The following is a 16290-nucleotide window of genomic DNA, read 5'->3' as shown; positions in this document are numbered from 1 at the left end:
ATATATCAAAAGAAGAACTTTATTTGAGCTTTTGTATGCCCCTCTGATTGGGTTATTCTTATTGCTCATTGTTTATGTGTTTGAATTATGAAAAACAGGAATAAAAATAAGAATTATTGAAAAAAGAACTGTAGAACTGCAATTCAATGCAATTTCAATGTCAGTACACATTTATATTAGAGAATTCTGTACAAGTGGATTTGTTCAAGTGCTTCTCTATCAGCAACTTCTTCGAAAAACACATCGTAGTCCAACGGCAGAGCTTCTACCCATTGGCTGAGCTGAATGTCGACCTGAAAAGAAATTAAAATTTCATATTTGCACCTGCTTTCCAGTGCATGCAGACCTCTTGACTACTGATGAAGGCAGGTAATAAAAGGTTATCAAAATAAAATATTATTCTGCTGCAAGACTAACATAGGTAAGGTTTGCAATGTACATGTGTGTTTTCAGTATCTTGTGACGGATTTGGGACTGCAGTATTGGTAGTATTCACACATTGCTATCTCACTCAACGATATAATTGCAAATGATAGTACTGTCGCCCTCAGTGAACTGATCAAAATCACATTTTCATCTTGCCATTGACACATGTTGCTTCCCCCCACCCCAGTCTTTCTTTCTCACAGGTATAATCATTAAGAACCTGAGGGGAGAAACAGGCAGTTTGCTCGAACTATGCTCAGATCTTCCCAAAGTGCCAAATATGAGACCTACTGGCAGGAAGCCATGGGACCTCCATGGTCCTCTCTCTTGCCACCAACCTCACTGATCTAGGAGGTGGACACACAAGGAGGGCTTCTGTTGCACATCTCAAAAAAGCTTTTTCCATAAAAAGGAGAGACTTGACTGCAGAAAAATTTGAGAAATAACTACTTACCTGAAGCTCTGAAAGAGACTTCTCAAGGCTTGGCAATGTCACTAATAAGGAACCTTTCTTTCTTACATTTTGCCTGATAAATTTCCAGGATCTAGGGGAAAGTAAGTTTAGATTTCACTTGCTTGTGCAACCCTTATGGAAAATTACTTGCTTAGCACGAACTAACATGTTCCAACAAAGTGTAGTTATTATCATCCATCATTTGGCGTTTGTGCTCCGAGAGAAAAATACTAGAAGCTTAGCTTGGCCTGCATGAGCATTACAGCATTACAGCCTCTTTGATATGTGCCTGACATATATGCAAAATTATTTTATAGTACAGTATTATTATGGAGTGTACCCCACTGTTTGTGGGAAATAATATTAACCAGATTTATAAAGCATCTGCATTTTGAAAAATACAAAAAGAAATACTACCAATGTTTATAACAGGTTGCATCTACGACTGCATAAGCACAAGGCACCTCAATACAATGGATTTTCCCTTTCCATCCTACAGCCGTGTATCCCATCCCCAAAAGCCTATAGGGTTAGTGGGGCTTACCAAACATTGTAGAATGGGTCATCCAGGGTCACAGTGTATGTGTTAATTGAATTGCCTGGAATTGGGTCCAGGAACTTGTACCAAATAATGGCTGCAATCCCAGCCTCAGGCAATGTCACCTATCTGCCACTGCATAACAGGAGAGGAAGTTGGCTGGCTCTTATTTGAGGCAACTATTATCACAGCTGCTGCGAGGACAGGGACTGTGGCCTTCCAGCTGTGGGGGACTAAAACACTCCAGCCTCCTGGCCCTGCTGGTTGGGGCTGGTAGGTGTTGTAGTTTAACAACTATATTGAGAGCTCTTTTCCTTGTTGTTGCTGATAGGGATTTGCATGGCTCTTACGTCCATAATTTATTCCATTCTTCTTCCTCTATGTCTAAATTCCAATTTACCACCCACCAACTTCTTAAATTTTGCTGTGGGCAAAATTGTACCTCTGTAATAATTTTGTGCACGGATGAAATTAGACATTACGCCACTATGTTTCCTCCCACTATTATTTTCTCATAGGTTGTTAACTGCCTGGTAGCTTCATTTTTTACTTTTGCACTTATAGGATCACCATCAGTTTCCAGGTTTTCTAATATTGTCCACTGGACTCCATTATTAGCTGACATTATATGTGTCATATATCGCTTAAACGACTTGCTTCATAATAACTACTTGAGTTTGAGAGTCTGGAACTTACGCTTTTCTTAAATATACATTTCAATTCTAGCATTTTAAAAGAGGAGAAACATATGTAAGTCTAAACGTATCCTCAGAAATGTATTCCTAGTTTCTAAAAAATTCAGGAACACACCTCTTACCTGGCCTGTTCTGAGCTGTCAAGGAAATATTCAAAAACATTATTCATCACAACAATGTCAGCATTCTGAAGAAGGGACGTCTGAGTACAAATGTCTGCATGAAGTACCTGAAGGGGGAAAATCTGTAAGCTTCTAACATGAAAGATCATCTGGCAAATTAGCCCCCTCCCCCCACTGTTCTGGGGGTTCTCTCCCCAAAAAGCCATTTTTGAAGGTGCAGTGGCATAAAGGAGGAAAAAGTCATCTTGCACAAGCAGAAGGCTTTGCACAGGGCTTCTGCTGATGGGGTGCATTTGGTGAATCCTACCTAAGACTTCCCCACCCAATTCATTTCAGCAGCTGCTTCACTTTATAGTGAAACAGCTACTGAAATGAAAGGGTGGTGAGAACAACTGGATCAAGGAAGTGCTCCCTCCCATCTTATCAGCTGATTGGGGGTGTGATACTGCTTTGTGCTGGCTTCCTGCTTTGCACAGCATTTTAATAACTCCTGCCAACCAGCTGATTGATGGCTGCTTTGTCCAAAATGGTCTCGCAGGCCCAAAGGGACACCTGGTGGGCTAAGGTTGGTCCTCAGGCCAGAGGTTCCCTGACCCTAAGCAAGCCTCTTACTCTTGGCCTCAGCCTCCCCATTTGCAATATGGGTGTAAAAATACTGACCTTTCTTATTGAATTATATGTATTACCACAAGATAGCACACATAAAGTGCTTGGAACATCTGATTATACAAATACTAAATACTATTATTCTTTTCTTGTTGGTCATGGGAAAACCTTAAAATCATCTTAAACCTTTTTCATTTTTTCAATATTATTAATATTGAATATCCTCCAGCCTCCGTTTAACTCCAGAGCTGAGTGTACAGGCTGCTATGGAGATGGTTTGAATCACATGATGGTTTCAGTCAAAAAGATTTACAAACTTCAACTATTTGAGGTATCCTACCAGATATGTGCATGACTCCAGTGACATTATTTTTCTATGAATATTGACTTGCTAGTTCAAAATCTCTCTGTAAATAAAACAAACTAAGAAATACGTTACTACCTTTATTCTTCCATGAAGTTGGTATTTTGCAATGATACCTTCCTGCAACCGGCAAAAGTCTGCATTCATTTCAACACCATAGATCTGAGACGCTGAGCTATAAAAGTAGCCCTAAAAGAAAAGCCAGTGTAGATAGACAGAAATATATATAGGTGGACTGAAATGAAATGTTAAGCTTTACTGAATTTTATATATATATAAGATGAGATTGTAAGAATCTTAGAAAGTTTCAGGCCCTGTTCCAGAGGGCTTGGTAGCAAGTGCTCAAAATAGTGTTTAGCCCTACAATAGAAAGTCTACCCTGCCATAATAATTTATCTTATAAATTAGAATAAATGTTTCACAAGAAGCTTGATAAACTTATATGGATTTAACATGACAAATGCTAGAAACCCACATATTAAGATGCCCCTAAATGATAACTATTACAGCTTTCTGAAACTCTTAACCATCTGGCTAGAAAAACAGTCTATTCAGATTAAATATGGCAGATTGCCACTTCTGTAAATAGAAGCAAAGAATATGATGAAAAGAACTATTTTTAAAAATATGAGTTATGCTTTATCTGGAGGATATATTCCATTTTTAACACCATAAAGTGCTTCAGCTTTCCAAATGTTAGCAGGTGTTTCTAATTTAAGATAAATTTAGCAAAAAGTGACACTGCATCTACTTCATTTGTTATTCCAGGAAAAAAGGGAATGTCAAGAAATAACTGGATCCTTAACACAAGTGGTCAGAGCATCTATGAAGGTATTCCAAGGAAAAAAAGCTCCCCTTTCTGATCAAGATTATGCCCATGGGGGCAGCTTGGTATTTTTAAAGAGCTTCTTAAGACCTTTTGATAAAATGCCATGGTCCTTTGCTCGTCTTTTGTTTATTTATTAAGGGTTTTTTTATCCTGCCTTCCTAAATCTGAAGGAGCACTAAAGGGATCAATGTCAGTCAATCAAACCATAAGATAATACAACAACAGTAACCAAAGAACTGACTATAACAAGTAATACCCCTCCCCACCTTCTCACTATATAGAAGGGTCTGGTGACTTCTGTTTCAGTGTATCTGAAGAAGTGTGCATGCACACGAAAGGTCATACCAAGAACTAACTTAGTTGGTCTTTAAGGTGCTACTGGAAGGATATTTTTTTTGTTCTGACTATAACAAATTCAGGTTCAGGCAGGAGACAAGCCAAAATCTTGCTTAAGCAAGACAGACATTACCTGATGATACTACATAATTGGGAGGAGTAGTAGACTTTCTCTGTAGTCTCTGATAAGGAAGAGTTTACTGTAGCTAAGTAAGCAACTGCTGATTTTTCTTGGTAACAAGGGGAACATAGTAAAATATGAGGCTGTCTTGGATCTTTTGAAGTATCTACACTGACTTGCAGAAGCTGTTCAGTATCTGAGGCCTGTGCTCTACTATTAAATTCCAGCCCTTCCCTAAGGCTGTAGCCTACGAAGGCACACACAAAGTTTGAGAACCAAAATTATACACAGATGTCAACTTTATGGTGAAGCAAAACATGACTGCAAAACTGAACCTGGGCAATCGCTTCCTGATATCTATTTCCTATAAACTGCTGAAACAATTCTTTTAACTATTGAGCGGGATGAAGAAACCTGAGCTGGATTTGCCCAAAACTCAAAAAAAGTATCACCAGCCCAACCCTCCTCCTTATCCAGAGACTTATCGAGCAGTTATAATAACAAAGTGGCTGTAATATGTCATTGCACCCGTATCTTTCTGGCTTAGAGAAGAGAATGTAGTCATATCACATCTGGGTTTGGAGTAAGATGTCCAGTAATACACCACTCATGTTTTGAACAAGATTTTGGGCAAGGTAGGTTATAACATTAAACAGTGTATCTGCAGGACAACACACAGAACAGAAGCATAGAATAACCACCACGAACAGGAAAAAAGATACATCACAGGAAATTGTTAACGAATTCCTGAACTGGGTTTTACCCCAAAGAGGACCGCACCAAGTCTGGAACCAATGTCAACCACCACCTTTCCTGTCAGATCAGGCAGTACATGCCGAAAGAGAAACTTCAGTTCCGAGATGGAAAAGGAATGAGAAATGAACTCTGGGAAATAAGAGCAAAATAATTTTAAATATGCAACCTTGCTGGAACAATCATCGAACACTCTCAAATGTTTAGTAGAACATGGATTAAAACACCTTTCCAACAAGAATTATCATTTTCCCACTTGTCTGCTGAGAATAATATTCCCCACCACATTCACATCTTTATAATTTTAAGTAAAACATCAAACTGTACACGATCTTGTATTTCTTTACTTAAAAAATAACCTTAATAATAAAGGGTGAGACTGTAGCACTGGACACATTTCCCACTCAATTTTAAGTAATATAGCATAAATTAAGTGCAACTACTGAAGAGTAAAACAGTTTAAATGATACTCTGTGAGATCTTAACTGTCTAGTAAGTGCTATGGGTCTGCTTCACGTTGTTCTTTGAACAGAATTGTGAACAAAATGAAGAACAGATTAGAGTCCTTTTCACATATGAACACATGGTGGCGAAATCAGGACCACATCCTCCAACCTAGAATGCCATATGTTCAACTGAAAGTCTGAACAGAGCCTAGGATGCATACACAACTGGTATACAGACGAGCTCTCTCTGTGCAAACAGAAACTTGCAAAGGGCAGGGTTCCTAATTACACATACAAAGCTTTTCTCTGCACAAGTGCAAGCTTCGTTTTTACATTCCAGCTATCGGTACAGAGCTTGAAAGGGGGGACCTGCAGCTGTGAGCCTGCTCTGTCCTCCAGACATTCCCTGAATGCAACATAGGGCCTTCTCTGTAATGACATCCTGACTTTGGAACTTTCTCCCTAAAGGGAACTGTTTGTGCTCAACTTCAATGGTTTTAGCCAACACACTTTTAATTGGAAAAATTAATGTTGGTATAATAAGCACACACATATTTTAGTTACAAGTTACACCTAAGACACAAAAAACCCCACCGATTTACCTGAACTAAAATTAAAAGTTAATTTATGTTTATTGGTTTTGTTCCTTTTTTATAAACTTTATTGCAAATTTTAAAAACAACTACAAAATGCAAAGTGCTGTCTTCCAAGACAATACATGTACACATGTTAAGTCTTGCATGCATCAAAATAAACCTGGAAAATCAGCTCACTTCAACAGCATTAAGATAATTTCTCCATAGTAGCTGCTGTGACAAGATGAAAGGGAGATTACTTTACTATTGTTAATAAACTATATAAATTGAGACCATGCAGTCAAACCCATTTTCCTTTTTTAAATGGACTTTCACCTTATTTCCCATTTCATCTGGGAGCACAATAACTTGTAGATGCTTCCGCAGCTCAGTTTGAAAAGCATAGTTCCACATCTGACTGAAACCTGAAGCTACTCCATATTTGATTTCGGGAAAAAACATTGGATCAACTGCATAGGCACACATTGACCAATGCTGTCATTTGGCCTCCAAGTACATCATCTATGTACTTACCTAATGGTGCTGTCCGGTGAGAGCCGCACATTAGACAGTAATATCTGCTCATCTTCCCTTCTTCACACAGTGAGTCAATACAGTCATCATCATAAAGGAATGCATCAATATGAACTGTGGGTTTTGTTTGCTGTTGCAGCTGAAGGAGAAGCATAAAGCTGAACATGTATATTAATCAGCACATTTTCCCCAGTACTAGCTGCACACAATTTAAGCCCTAGACTTTCTGTTCCACTGCACATAAGTCAGTGGTTCCAAAATTCCCTGCTCCCACAAAGGACCACTTGAAAATTGCGGTGAGTCTTGGCTGGCCCCTTCATGATCTTCCTGTCTATTGAACCAATAATAATGCACTGTGCTGGTTGCTCTATGAATTTTAACTGTATTTTTATAGGCACACCATGGAACACCCGAGGGAAGCTCTCAGACCACTGGTGGTCCATAAACCACAGTTTGGGAACCCTTGACCTAAATTATGCCTGTTTCCTCATTATTTTGTACCTCTAATTTAACATGTTTTCTCTGTCTAAGGAATCAGTATTAAATATTATACTGCTACATCAATGAGTTATATTCACGGCCAGGCGTTTAATTTGAAGACCCCACATTGCTGTCTACTAAGGATGCACTTTGAAGGTGGCAGTTTCTGCAGCTATAAATGAGAAATAGATAAATAGATAGATGATAGATAGATAGATTGCATTTACTTGTGTGATACTTAATATGTCATCAGTGCTAGCTGGAATATATATCTTTGTTATAAAGCAAACAGCAAAAGGGGGGAAATTGTGGAGTAATATGAGGAAAGACAGTGACTAATTTTAGCTGATTAAGAGGAGCCAATGGAAGCAAAACTAGCTGCCCCATAGGCAGAGGACATGTAACCCTCATAACCCAGGTCCCACTGTTAGGTGGTAGAAATTCTAGGCTCCCTCTCCCGGGCAGCTAAATTCAGTATTTTTGCCCAAAACAAATGAAGATTGCAGCCAGCTATGCTGGTTCATCTGGAGAGGTGGGATCCAAAAATAACTGCAATTTACTGTTTTTATTAGGATCAACTGAGAAGTCACAGAGAGCAAGCTTTTGAGTTCTTCAAAACTCTTAATCAGGATAAAAGGTAAAGGGGTCCCTGACCATTAGGTCCAGTCGTGTCCGACTCTGGGGTTGCGGCGCTCATCTCGCTTTACTGGCCGAGGGAGCCGGCGTACATGACTAAGCCGCTTCTGGTGAACCAGAGCAGCGCACGGAAACGCCGTTTACCTTCCCGCCGGAGCGGTACCTATTTATCTACTAGCACTTTGACGTGCTTTCTAACTGCTAGGTTGGCAGAAGCTGGGACCGAGCAATGGGAGCTCACCCCGTCGCAGGGATTTAAACCACCGACCTTCTGATCAGCAAGTCCTAGGCTGTGTGGTTTAACCCACAGCGCCACCCGCGTCCCTATCTTATTCAGGATAGATAGGTGAAATAGAGGGAGAAGAAATATGTTTCAGAGCATAATAGGGAAAAAACACACCAAAGGAACATTTAGGCAGAAGAAGAATTCTGGGGAACTTGAAAACTTGATCAATGCTTTGTAGTGTTTTATTCTGTTTTTGTTGCTTAGATGATTAAGCATGACCAAGCATCACCTGACCTACACTGGGCCAATCAGCACAAGGACACTTCTCCAGCAGTTAAAGCTTATTCCCTGCTCTTCTCTTTCTTGAGCTGTTAAATACAGATGCCCTGGGCTCAAGTTCTGACAGTGACTCAATCAGGTCATTCAGCAACCTGCATCAGACAGAAGTCCCTGGTAGCCCTAGTGGTGGACCCAAATCACTAAACCATCTGACACGGGAAGGCCTCAAAGGCTAAACTTACTTTTTGGAGAGCAAGGTGCTCGGAGCTGAGCATGGCCTCTTTTGGCAAACAATCTCTAAGATCTTCAGCAATACTTCTGAGAATAATATCATCATTATTGGATGTGAATTCATCAAAGTCATCTACAAAATATATATGTATATATAAATAAATGATCATGTGGCATTCTCAGGCATCAACAATGTTAATGCAACAGTGATTTGCACACAATTCCAGATGTTCAGGATTTTTATTTGAAGATGGTAGAAATTGAAGAGCAGTTGCACAACTTTTGTTGCTTATTTTTCCTATAGGCGACAGATTTACATGCCGATGACATTACATTTCAAAAAGCACTTGGTTATTTTAAGATTTACTTTAAGATGTAGAAACCTACCAACACGGCAATCTTTGCTCCCCCCCAAAGTTATCGTATTTCATTCACTTAGCTATTTAAACATCAAAGATGCTTTTGAAGTATTGGAAGAAGGGCAAAAACATGCAACTGCTTGCTTGTACATTTTAAAACACATTTCATATTTGGAAAAAAAGGTATTAAGCAAAGGTTTGTTGGAACAGTAATTGAGAAAATAATGGAAAATGGAGGGAAAGCATAGCTCAGTAGTGACATTTATGAGGTATCTTCAACAGTATGAAATATCAATGTGATAAAGTCTCCAAAACTAAGAATTTGACCTGCAGGCTGTTAATATACATTTTATTCCCTGTAGAGCTATTTTCTGCAACGTGGTGACTTTTTCAGCTCAGGCTACCTTCTATATTATTGCTTACCCTCTTCTTCCCTGAAAATTACTGCCTCTAATAGCAAACTCCCTTGATAAAACAAGACCAGTGAGATACAAGAGGCAGGCAGAAGTACAAAAAGCCTTTTAAAAGGTGGGCATGGCTGATACGCAGTGACTGGCTAGAACTGTAAACAGGAAGAATACTGTTAGAATACCGGCAACATTGCTACCTTCCTTTCACCCAGCTACTTAAAGCTCAGACACAATAGAATTCGGCTATGACACAGTTTTAAGGCTGCAACCTTAAGACTATTTTAAATCAATTTCTCTTAGCTCAGTAACTCCCCAAAGTAGTTTTAAGTATCGTTATTTGTAGTTACAGTATTTTGGGAAGGAAGGTGGAGGCCAGCATTTCACTGCAAAACTGGTCATACAGGCTCACCCAGTTTACCAATTCAAGGAACATCTTGAGGAGATTTTTTTTTTCCTAAGGGAGAAAAAAAAAGAATTTGAAACCTTGCAGTTACTCCAGTATGAAAGTGGAAGCAAAACCCAGCAACAACTGAAATCCCACATGAGCTAAAAATGCATCCTCCTATCTCAGTGGCTTTGTAAGTGTGGCTACAGAAAGTACCATGGGTTATACCCAATGTTGCCATTGTGCAAGTGTTCCCACACAGTAGGATTTCCTGGCTGCAGCTCCTTGTGAACTCTTAAAATATGTTCAAGAGGACTGGTGGCCTGCAGGCAGGTGAGAGGAGAGGCAGGGGAAGTTTGTTCGCATGGAACTGGATGCAACTCTATAATTAGTTAACTTTTTCTTTAACCATCTTTCTAAGCATATAGATGCTATAGATGTGCTCTGGTAGCAAACAACTCTTTGCTGCTTCCACAAGATCTTCAAGAAGGGTTACAGACTGAAAGTTGAATATGCATGGTTACTGTCCTCATGCTGACACGGAAAACCTTGACAGAAAAAAATGCACCCCCAGCCAGCTAGATTGAAACCAAGATAATTGAACTCAAGTGCCATTCTGTTTGCTTCCCTTCAGCTCAGCAAAAACCTCCATAATAGGCTTGAGGCTGATAGGAGCTCCCATACACCCTTCATACCAGAACACACTGCAGAACCTAAAATGCCTCTGGACTCAGGAGATAAAATGATATCTCTGATGGTGTACAAGTGCTGCCACATGAAGAGTTGTAGTAATATGCAGTTGCTGACGCACACTTAGGTGCATGAGTTATTCTGATCCCAAGTTAACAAGGATGGAACTCAGTAGGCTCCCAGCAGCCTTTGCTTCCTCACCCCCCCCACCCCACCCCTGTGTTCCTTGAAGAAGCTGGTAGCCAAGCATGGCTCCCTGCTGAAGAACAACCACATGAATGAAAAATCTCTCTGAAGAAATTTTACAGCTTGCGTCTTCTGCATGATTCATTTGTGTAAGAAGACAAATGTCTTTCCTTTGGAACCTTTTCTTCTTTACTTTACTGCCAACAGATGGAGAGTTGTTTGCTGTAACTTCTGAAACTGTGAGTAAAATACTCACTTATTTGCAATGCTGTATCTGTGATTTATTCTAGCCTAAGTATTTTGTGGGAAATATTTAAAGGTGAATGAGGGCAGATGTAAAATCTACAGTAGTACCTCGGGTTACATACGCTTCAGGTTACAGACTCTGCTAACCCAGAAATATTGCTTCAGGTTAAGAACTTTGCTTCAGGATAAGAACAGAAATCGTGCTCCGGCGGCGCAGCAGCAGCAGCAGCAGGAGGCCCCATTAGCTAAAGTGGTGCTTCAGGTTAAGAACAGTTTCAGGTTAAGTACGGACCTCCGGAACGAATTAAGTACTTAACCCAAGGTACCACTGTAATGGAGTTTTAATGTGCTTGGAGCAATCACCATTTGCTAACTCTGCTATAAGAAAGTAATACTATCCTCCAAACCTCTCTCTCCCACAAGAAGAAGAGCACAGCAAGGGGAGAATTCCCCCACGCTTTATTCTCTCCCTCCCTCTCAAGCAGAGAAGTTGAGCCAAATTTCCCTAGAGTTCCCTGGACCTGGTTCTGGAGGCAGCAATCGCCTTTCATGGATGGAATGTGGAAGCAGAGACATGTTAGAAACCTTTATAATCTGTGGTTGTCCTTTATGGGTCAGAGAAAAACAAGGCCTAATAAAAATAACAACAGACTTGCTGAATCTGCCCAATGGCTCATCTAGGCCAGCATCCTGTTCTCACAGTCGGCAACCAGGCGCCCATGGGAAGTCATATAACAGGACCTGAGTGCAACAACACTTGACTCTCCTTTAGTTTCCAGCACCCGGTAATAAGATGCGTGAGACACAGGTTGCGCTGTGATCTAAACCACTGAGCCTCTTGGGCTTGCTGATCAGAAGGTTGGCAGTTCGAATCTGCGCAATGGGGCGAGTTCCTGTTGCTCAGCTCAGCTCCTGCCAACCTAGCAGTTCAAAAACACACCAGTGCAAGTAGATAAATAGGTACCACTGTGGCAGGAAGGTACAGTAAAAGGCGTTTCTGTACGCCCTGGCTTCCGTCATGGTGTTCCATTGCACCAGAAGTGGTTTAGTCATGCTGGCCACATGACCCGGAAAGTGAACAAACGCCAGCTCCCTCGACCTGAAAAGCAAGATGAGCACCACACCCCATAGTCACCTTTGGCTAGACTTAACTGTCCAGGGGTCCTATACCTTTTACCTTTAATGCAACATACTCTAGCAGAGAGGACACCTCCTTTCAGCTTAGCTACCACCCCATGCCAGGTGTCAGCTCATGACTGTAGGCTGACAACATTCACCAGTAACATGAGGGCAGCATTTATGTGCAATAGCTGGTACTGATGGGTTTTGAGGGGCTTTCCTGCCTAAACAATGGCTGCATACATTTCTGCCCCCCCCCAAAGAATCCTGGAATTTGAAGTTTGCTAAGGGTGTTAAGTGTGAGCAGATAAACAACAGTTCCCAGGATTCTTCGGGGAAAGTGATATGCTTTAAATATATGACATGCATGCAGTCTATGACTTTACTCTCCTCACCCTGTTCTTTCCCTGATGCTTGCAAGCAGCTGCTTAAGCAAGACACCTACTTCACTAACTAGAGAAGCAATAGAACAAAGCAAAGGCTATTTTTGTCTCTCCAGCAAAGGCGTGCTGCCCCACCCAAAATCCAGGTGAATAGGGTAGATGCCCTCCAGTATTCTGAAATCTGAAACCAGGATCCCAATACATCAGTTGTAAAACTCTCCTTCAGGAGAAAGAAAAGAAACAGGATGCATTCTCTAAGGCTGCAACATGTCTTGCTTGTAATCCTTTGCAGAGTTACCTGGGAGTAAAACCCATTGAATTCAATGGGCTTTCCTTCTCAGCAGATATGTACAAACTCCGTTCCCATATGCAAACTAGTAAAGGTAAAGGTACCCCTGCCTGTACGGGCCAGTCTTGCCAGACTCTAGGGTTGTGTGCTCATCTCACTCTATAGGCCAGGAGCCAGCGCTGTCCGCAGACACTTCCGGGTCACGTGGCCAGCGTGACAAGCTGCATCTGGCGAGCCAGCGCAGCACATGGAACGCCGTTTACCTTCCCGCTGGTAAGCGGTCCCTATTTATTTACTTGCACCCGGGGGTGCTTTTGAACTGCTAGGTTGGCAGGCGCTGGGACCGAATGCTGGGAGTGCACCCCGCCGCGGGGATTCGAACCGCCGACCATACGATCAGCAAGTCCTAGGCGCTGAGGTTTTACCCATGCAAACTAGTAGTACAGCACAAATGTTTCTTAAGAAGATGATTGAGATAAAGGGTAACCTGCCCTTGTCTCGGAGATGGAAGTAGAGGTGGCCTACATATTCCCTTTATTAAATGTATTTTTAGCTTGAAATTCATTATGTGATTCCAGGCAGGTTACAACATAAAACAAGAGCAATTACAGATAGTTAAGTGCAGGTTAAAAACATGGCATGAAAAGTTCAGTCATAAAAACACCCAGAATTACAGCAGCAGTCCAACATCCCACAAATGTATTGGCAAACAACCAGGTCTTCCCCTGGAACTGAAATGCCAAAAGCATTGGTGCTACTCAAGCATCCAGGGAGAGGATACCCTGCAATTGGGATACCGCCACAGAGAAGGCCTTAATATGTATTACCACATGGTGTATTACCCTCAATTCCAGATCATTAACCCAGCAACAAAGACCAGATCCAGAGTTTTTCCTGCTGAATACAGGCCAGTAGTATACAGGCCAAGTCCCATCATTGTCATAGTGGCATGAAGTTCTAAGCTGGCCATCCCAAGGTGGGCCCAGCACAGATGTTAAAGTCATTCAGTGCCTGTCGTCTGTTCAATACTTGTTCATATCTGTTCAGTCAGTGTGGTGTAGTAGTTAAAGCGGTGGACTAAGACTAGGGGTTTAAACCCCACCTCAGCCATGAAGCTGACCATGTGTCTCTTAGTCTAACCTACTTCGGAGGGTTCTTCTGAGGATAAAATGGAAGGATGGAAAATCATATCTGCTACCTCCTCAAGCTCCATGAAGGAAAGATAGGATGCAAATAAAATAAATAAATAAATAAATAAATAAATAAATAAATGAGATTGCTGATGATTTCAGGGTGCTATTTGAGCTCATTTGCACCATAATGGGGAAAATGAATTTAAACCATCAGTAAATTTAGAAACATACACCTCACAGTTGTGGGTAGACCACACCAACTGCGCAACAGTGAAGGAAGGGTTGCTAAGCAGCTGCCTAAAGATAGCAATGTCTATTTCTATTACGGTATAAAACCATGGGGTTTCTGTAATTTGGTAGAACTCCTCTCTTATACTATGCGAAAGGGAAAAGTATTTTAGCATTTTTTAAGCAAGACTGGTCACAAACTTTTACTGATGCAGCCACCCAAGAATTCTTAATAGCAGCACCACAATGCCATTGTGGGGCAGTGCTGCAAAGATCCAAACACCGGCTTACCAGAGAAAAAAATCACACCAGCTGTAATCAGGGTGCAAGAGAGGGACATCTGGAAAGCAGGTACAAGTAAGGGGCTGTGTTGATGTTGATGATTCCATATTTTTCAATGTGCTGAGCTCAAATCCATCACCTGCTGGTTATCTCATCTATTAATATGAATCCAAAATGATAACTTGCAATGCTATTTTATTTTAAAATATTTTTATCAAATGATCTCAAAGTCTATATTAAGATAACCCAAACTACACATCCCTGTTCATTTGGCCAACAACAAAGGCCAGAGACTTCCAAAGAAACTAACAGTTAGAGCAGTGCATTTTTTGAGAGGAGGATATGTTCCCCAATACTACTTGTTCTTTAGCTAGTGGTTGTGGCCAAAAGTACGGTATTCCTTTTGCCATGACATTCATCCTGGAAAAAGTGCTACCTCCCAGCTCCCTTGTTCTTCTGCCTGGTGTAATGCAAATGTTCTCTGACGACAACTGTTTTCAGGTTCAAGATGGAAGCAATGTACCCATTACCAGCTTTACATGTGTTAGAGAACATGACTGTTTCAACAACCTAACACAGTGGTACCAACACTGTGAGGACGATCACTATTGGGATGAAGCAAATAACAGATAATGGCTTTCCATACTGCAAATGTGCACTAATTGATGCTGAGTAATTTCAATTATTAGTTATATTCATAAATGCATATTAAGGAATTCTGTGACAAGTTTTTTCTACATTTCTGCAGTTTATGCCAGGTATGGGGAACAGATGTGGCTAAGTTTCCACTTTTCATCAACCCTAGACAACATGGCCAATGATCAGGGGTGAAGGGGGTTTGTAATCCAACAATATATGAAGGATCACAGGTTCCTTTACCCTGGTTTATAGTCTGTGCTTTGCATAAGAACAACAACAACAACAACAACAACACACACACACACACTTAAGTCTGAAGTGCTTTGACATGTGATTTCAGCACAGGTAATCAATGTTGGTAAGAGGTATAACATTTGATACCTTGCACTCATAAGAAGTTATGATCAAAAAATGCATACACAGATAATTGATAATGCATTTTTGCTTTTTGGCTGTTAATAACAGATTAAGTTGCCCAAGGATTATAAATTTATCAGGTATTGCTACATACTCAACATACTGAAAGCATCTTGATATCAAAAAGGAAACTTCCCCCAATTTTTCAGGTTCGCCTTCAAATAACGTACAGCATTTTGCAGCCCGACTATGAAGAACATGCTATTTTAAGACTGTGTTGGATTCCAAAACCAGTACATGGCCCTTAGGTCCAGCATCATGCTTCTCATGCCAGCCATCAGATGCCTGTGACAGAAAGCTGATCATGAAGGAAACAGTCCTGACCCTTGTGCTTTTGTACAACCTGGTTACAGAGGTGTAATGACTGGGAACATCAAACATGCAAAATATCATTAGGCTTGGTAGAACCCAAAGTAACATACTAAATTGGGGCAAGGGAGGGAAGACGGCCCCAAACAGCTGGTCGATGACTGAGCATAGTGGGCCCTGAATGCTGACTGATTATTGGGGGTGACTGAATTGGGGGAGGAGTATCCTGAACAAGAACACCCCATGCTGCAACATTTTGTTGCAGGTCTCGCTCGTAAGAAAACTGTAATGCAAGCACAGGAAGTGGAGAAACTGATAGGACCCGAGGAGAAACGTTGCTTACTGGTCGTTCTCATCCAGTGAAGCAGGCGGGGCAGATCCCCCGCCCGCGCACCCCGCAGCACGTTCAAAACAGCCTGGCGAGCCGAAGGGAAATCCATGCTTTGCCCACTGAACACACCGCGCATGCGCCAGGAAGACCGCCCTCCCTTGACAATCTTGACTGGCGGAATCGAGATACGTCAGCAAAGGCTCTGACGTCTCCGTTCGGCGGCTGAATCCATT

The 16290-nt window shown here is 41.3% G+C and overlaps 1 protein-coding gene across 1 annotated transcript; it reads right to left on the bottom strand.

Moving 5' to 3' along the window:
* Nucleotides 1–16200, bottom strand: LOC310845922 (uncharacterized protein). Its single transcript, XM_083741767.1, has 8 exons — nt 16070–16200; nt 8663–8784; nt 6800–6938; nt 5255–5376; nt 3284–3394; nt 2236–2342; nt 881–971; nt 1–293 (listed from the first exon to the last, which is right to left on the bottom strand). Exons 1-8 carry the CDS (start codon nt 16191–16193, stop codon nt 177–179), a joined length of 933 nt encoding a protein of 310 aa, XP_083597893.1. The 5' UTR covers nt 16194–16200; the 3' UTR covers nt 1–176.
* Between the last annotated feature and the right edge of the window lie 90 nt (nt 16201–16290).

Source organism: Podarcis gaigeae, assembly GCF_964106915.1.
Source record: "Podarcis gaigeae genome assembly, chromosome: 1".
Classification (NCBI taxonomy): domain Eukaryota; kingdom Metazoa; phylum Chordata; class Lepidosauria; order Squamata; family Lacertidae; genus Podarcis; species Podarcis gaigeae.
The sequence above is the reverse complement of the archived record's forward strand: the minus strand, read 5'-3'. Positions and strand labels throughout refer to the sequence as shown.

What these genes read in the sequence shown, in the direction of transcription:
- LOC310845922 (XM_083741767.1), bottom strand. Translation starts at nt 16,193, where the DNA reads ATGCGCGGTGTGTTCAGTGGGCAAAGCATGGATTTCCCTTCGGCTCGC. An exon ending in AGCACCTTGCTCTCCAAAAA is followed by an intron (nt 6,939 to 8,662) that starts GTAAGTTTAGCC and finishes CTTCTCCTTCAG; the next exon opens with CTGCAACAGCAAACAAAACC. An exon ending in AACTTCATGGAAGAATAAAG is followed by an intron (nt 2,343 to 3,283) that starts GTAGTAACGTAT and finishes TTCCCCCTTCAG; the next exon opens with GTACTTCATGCAGACATTTG.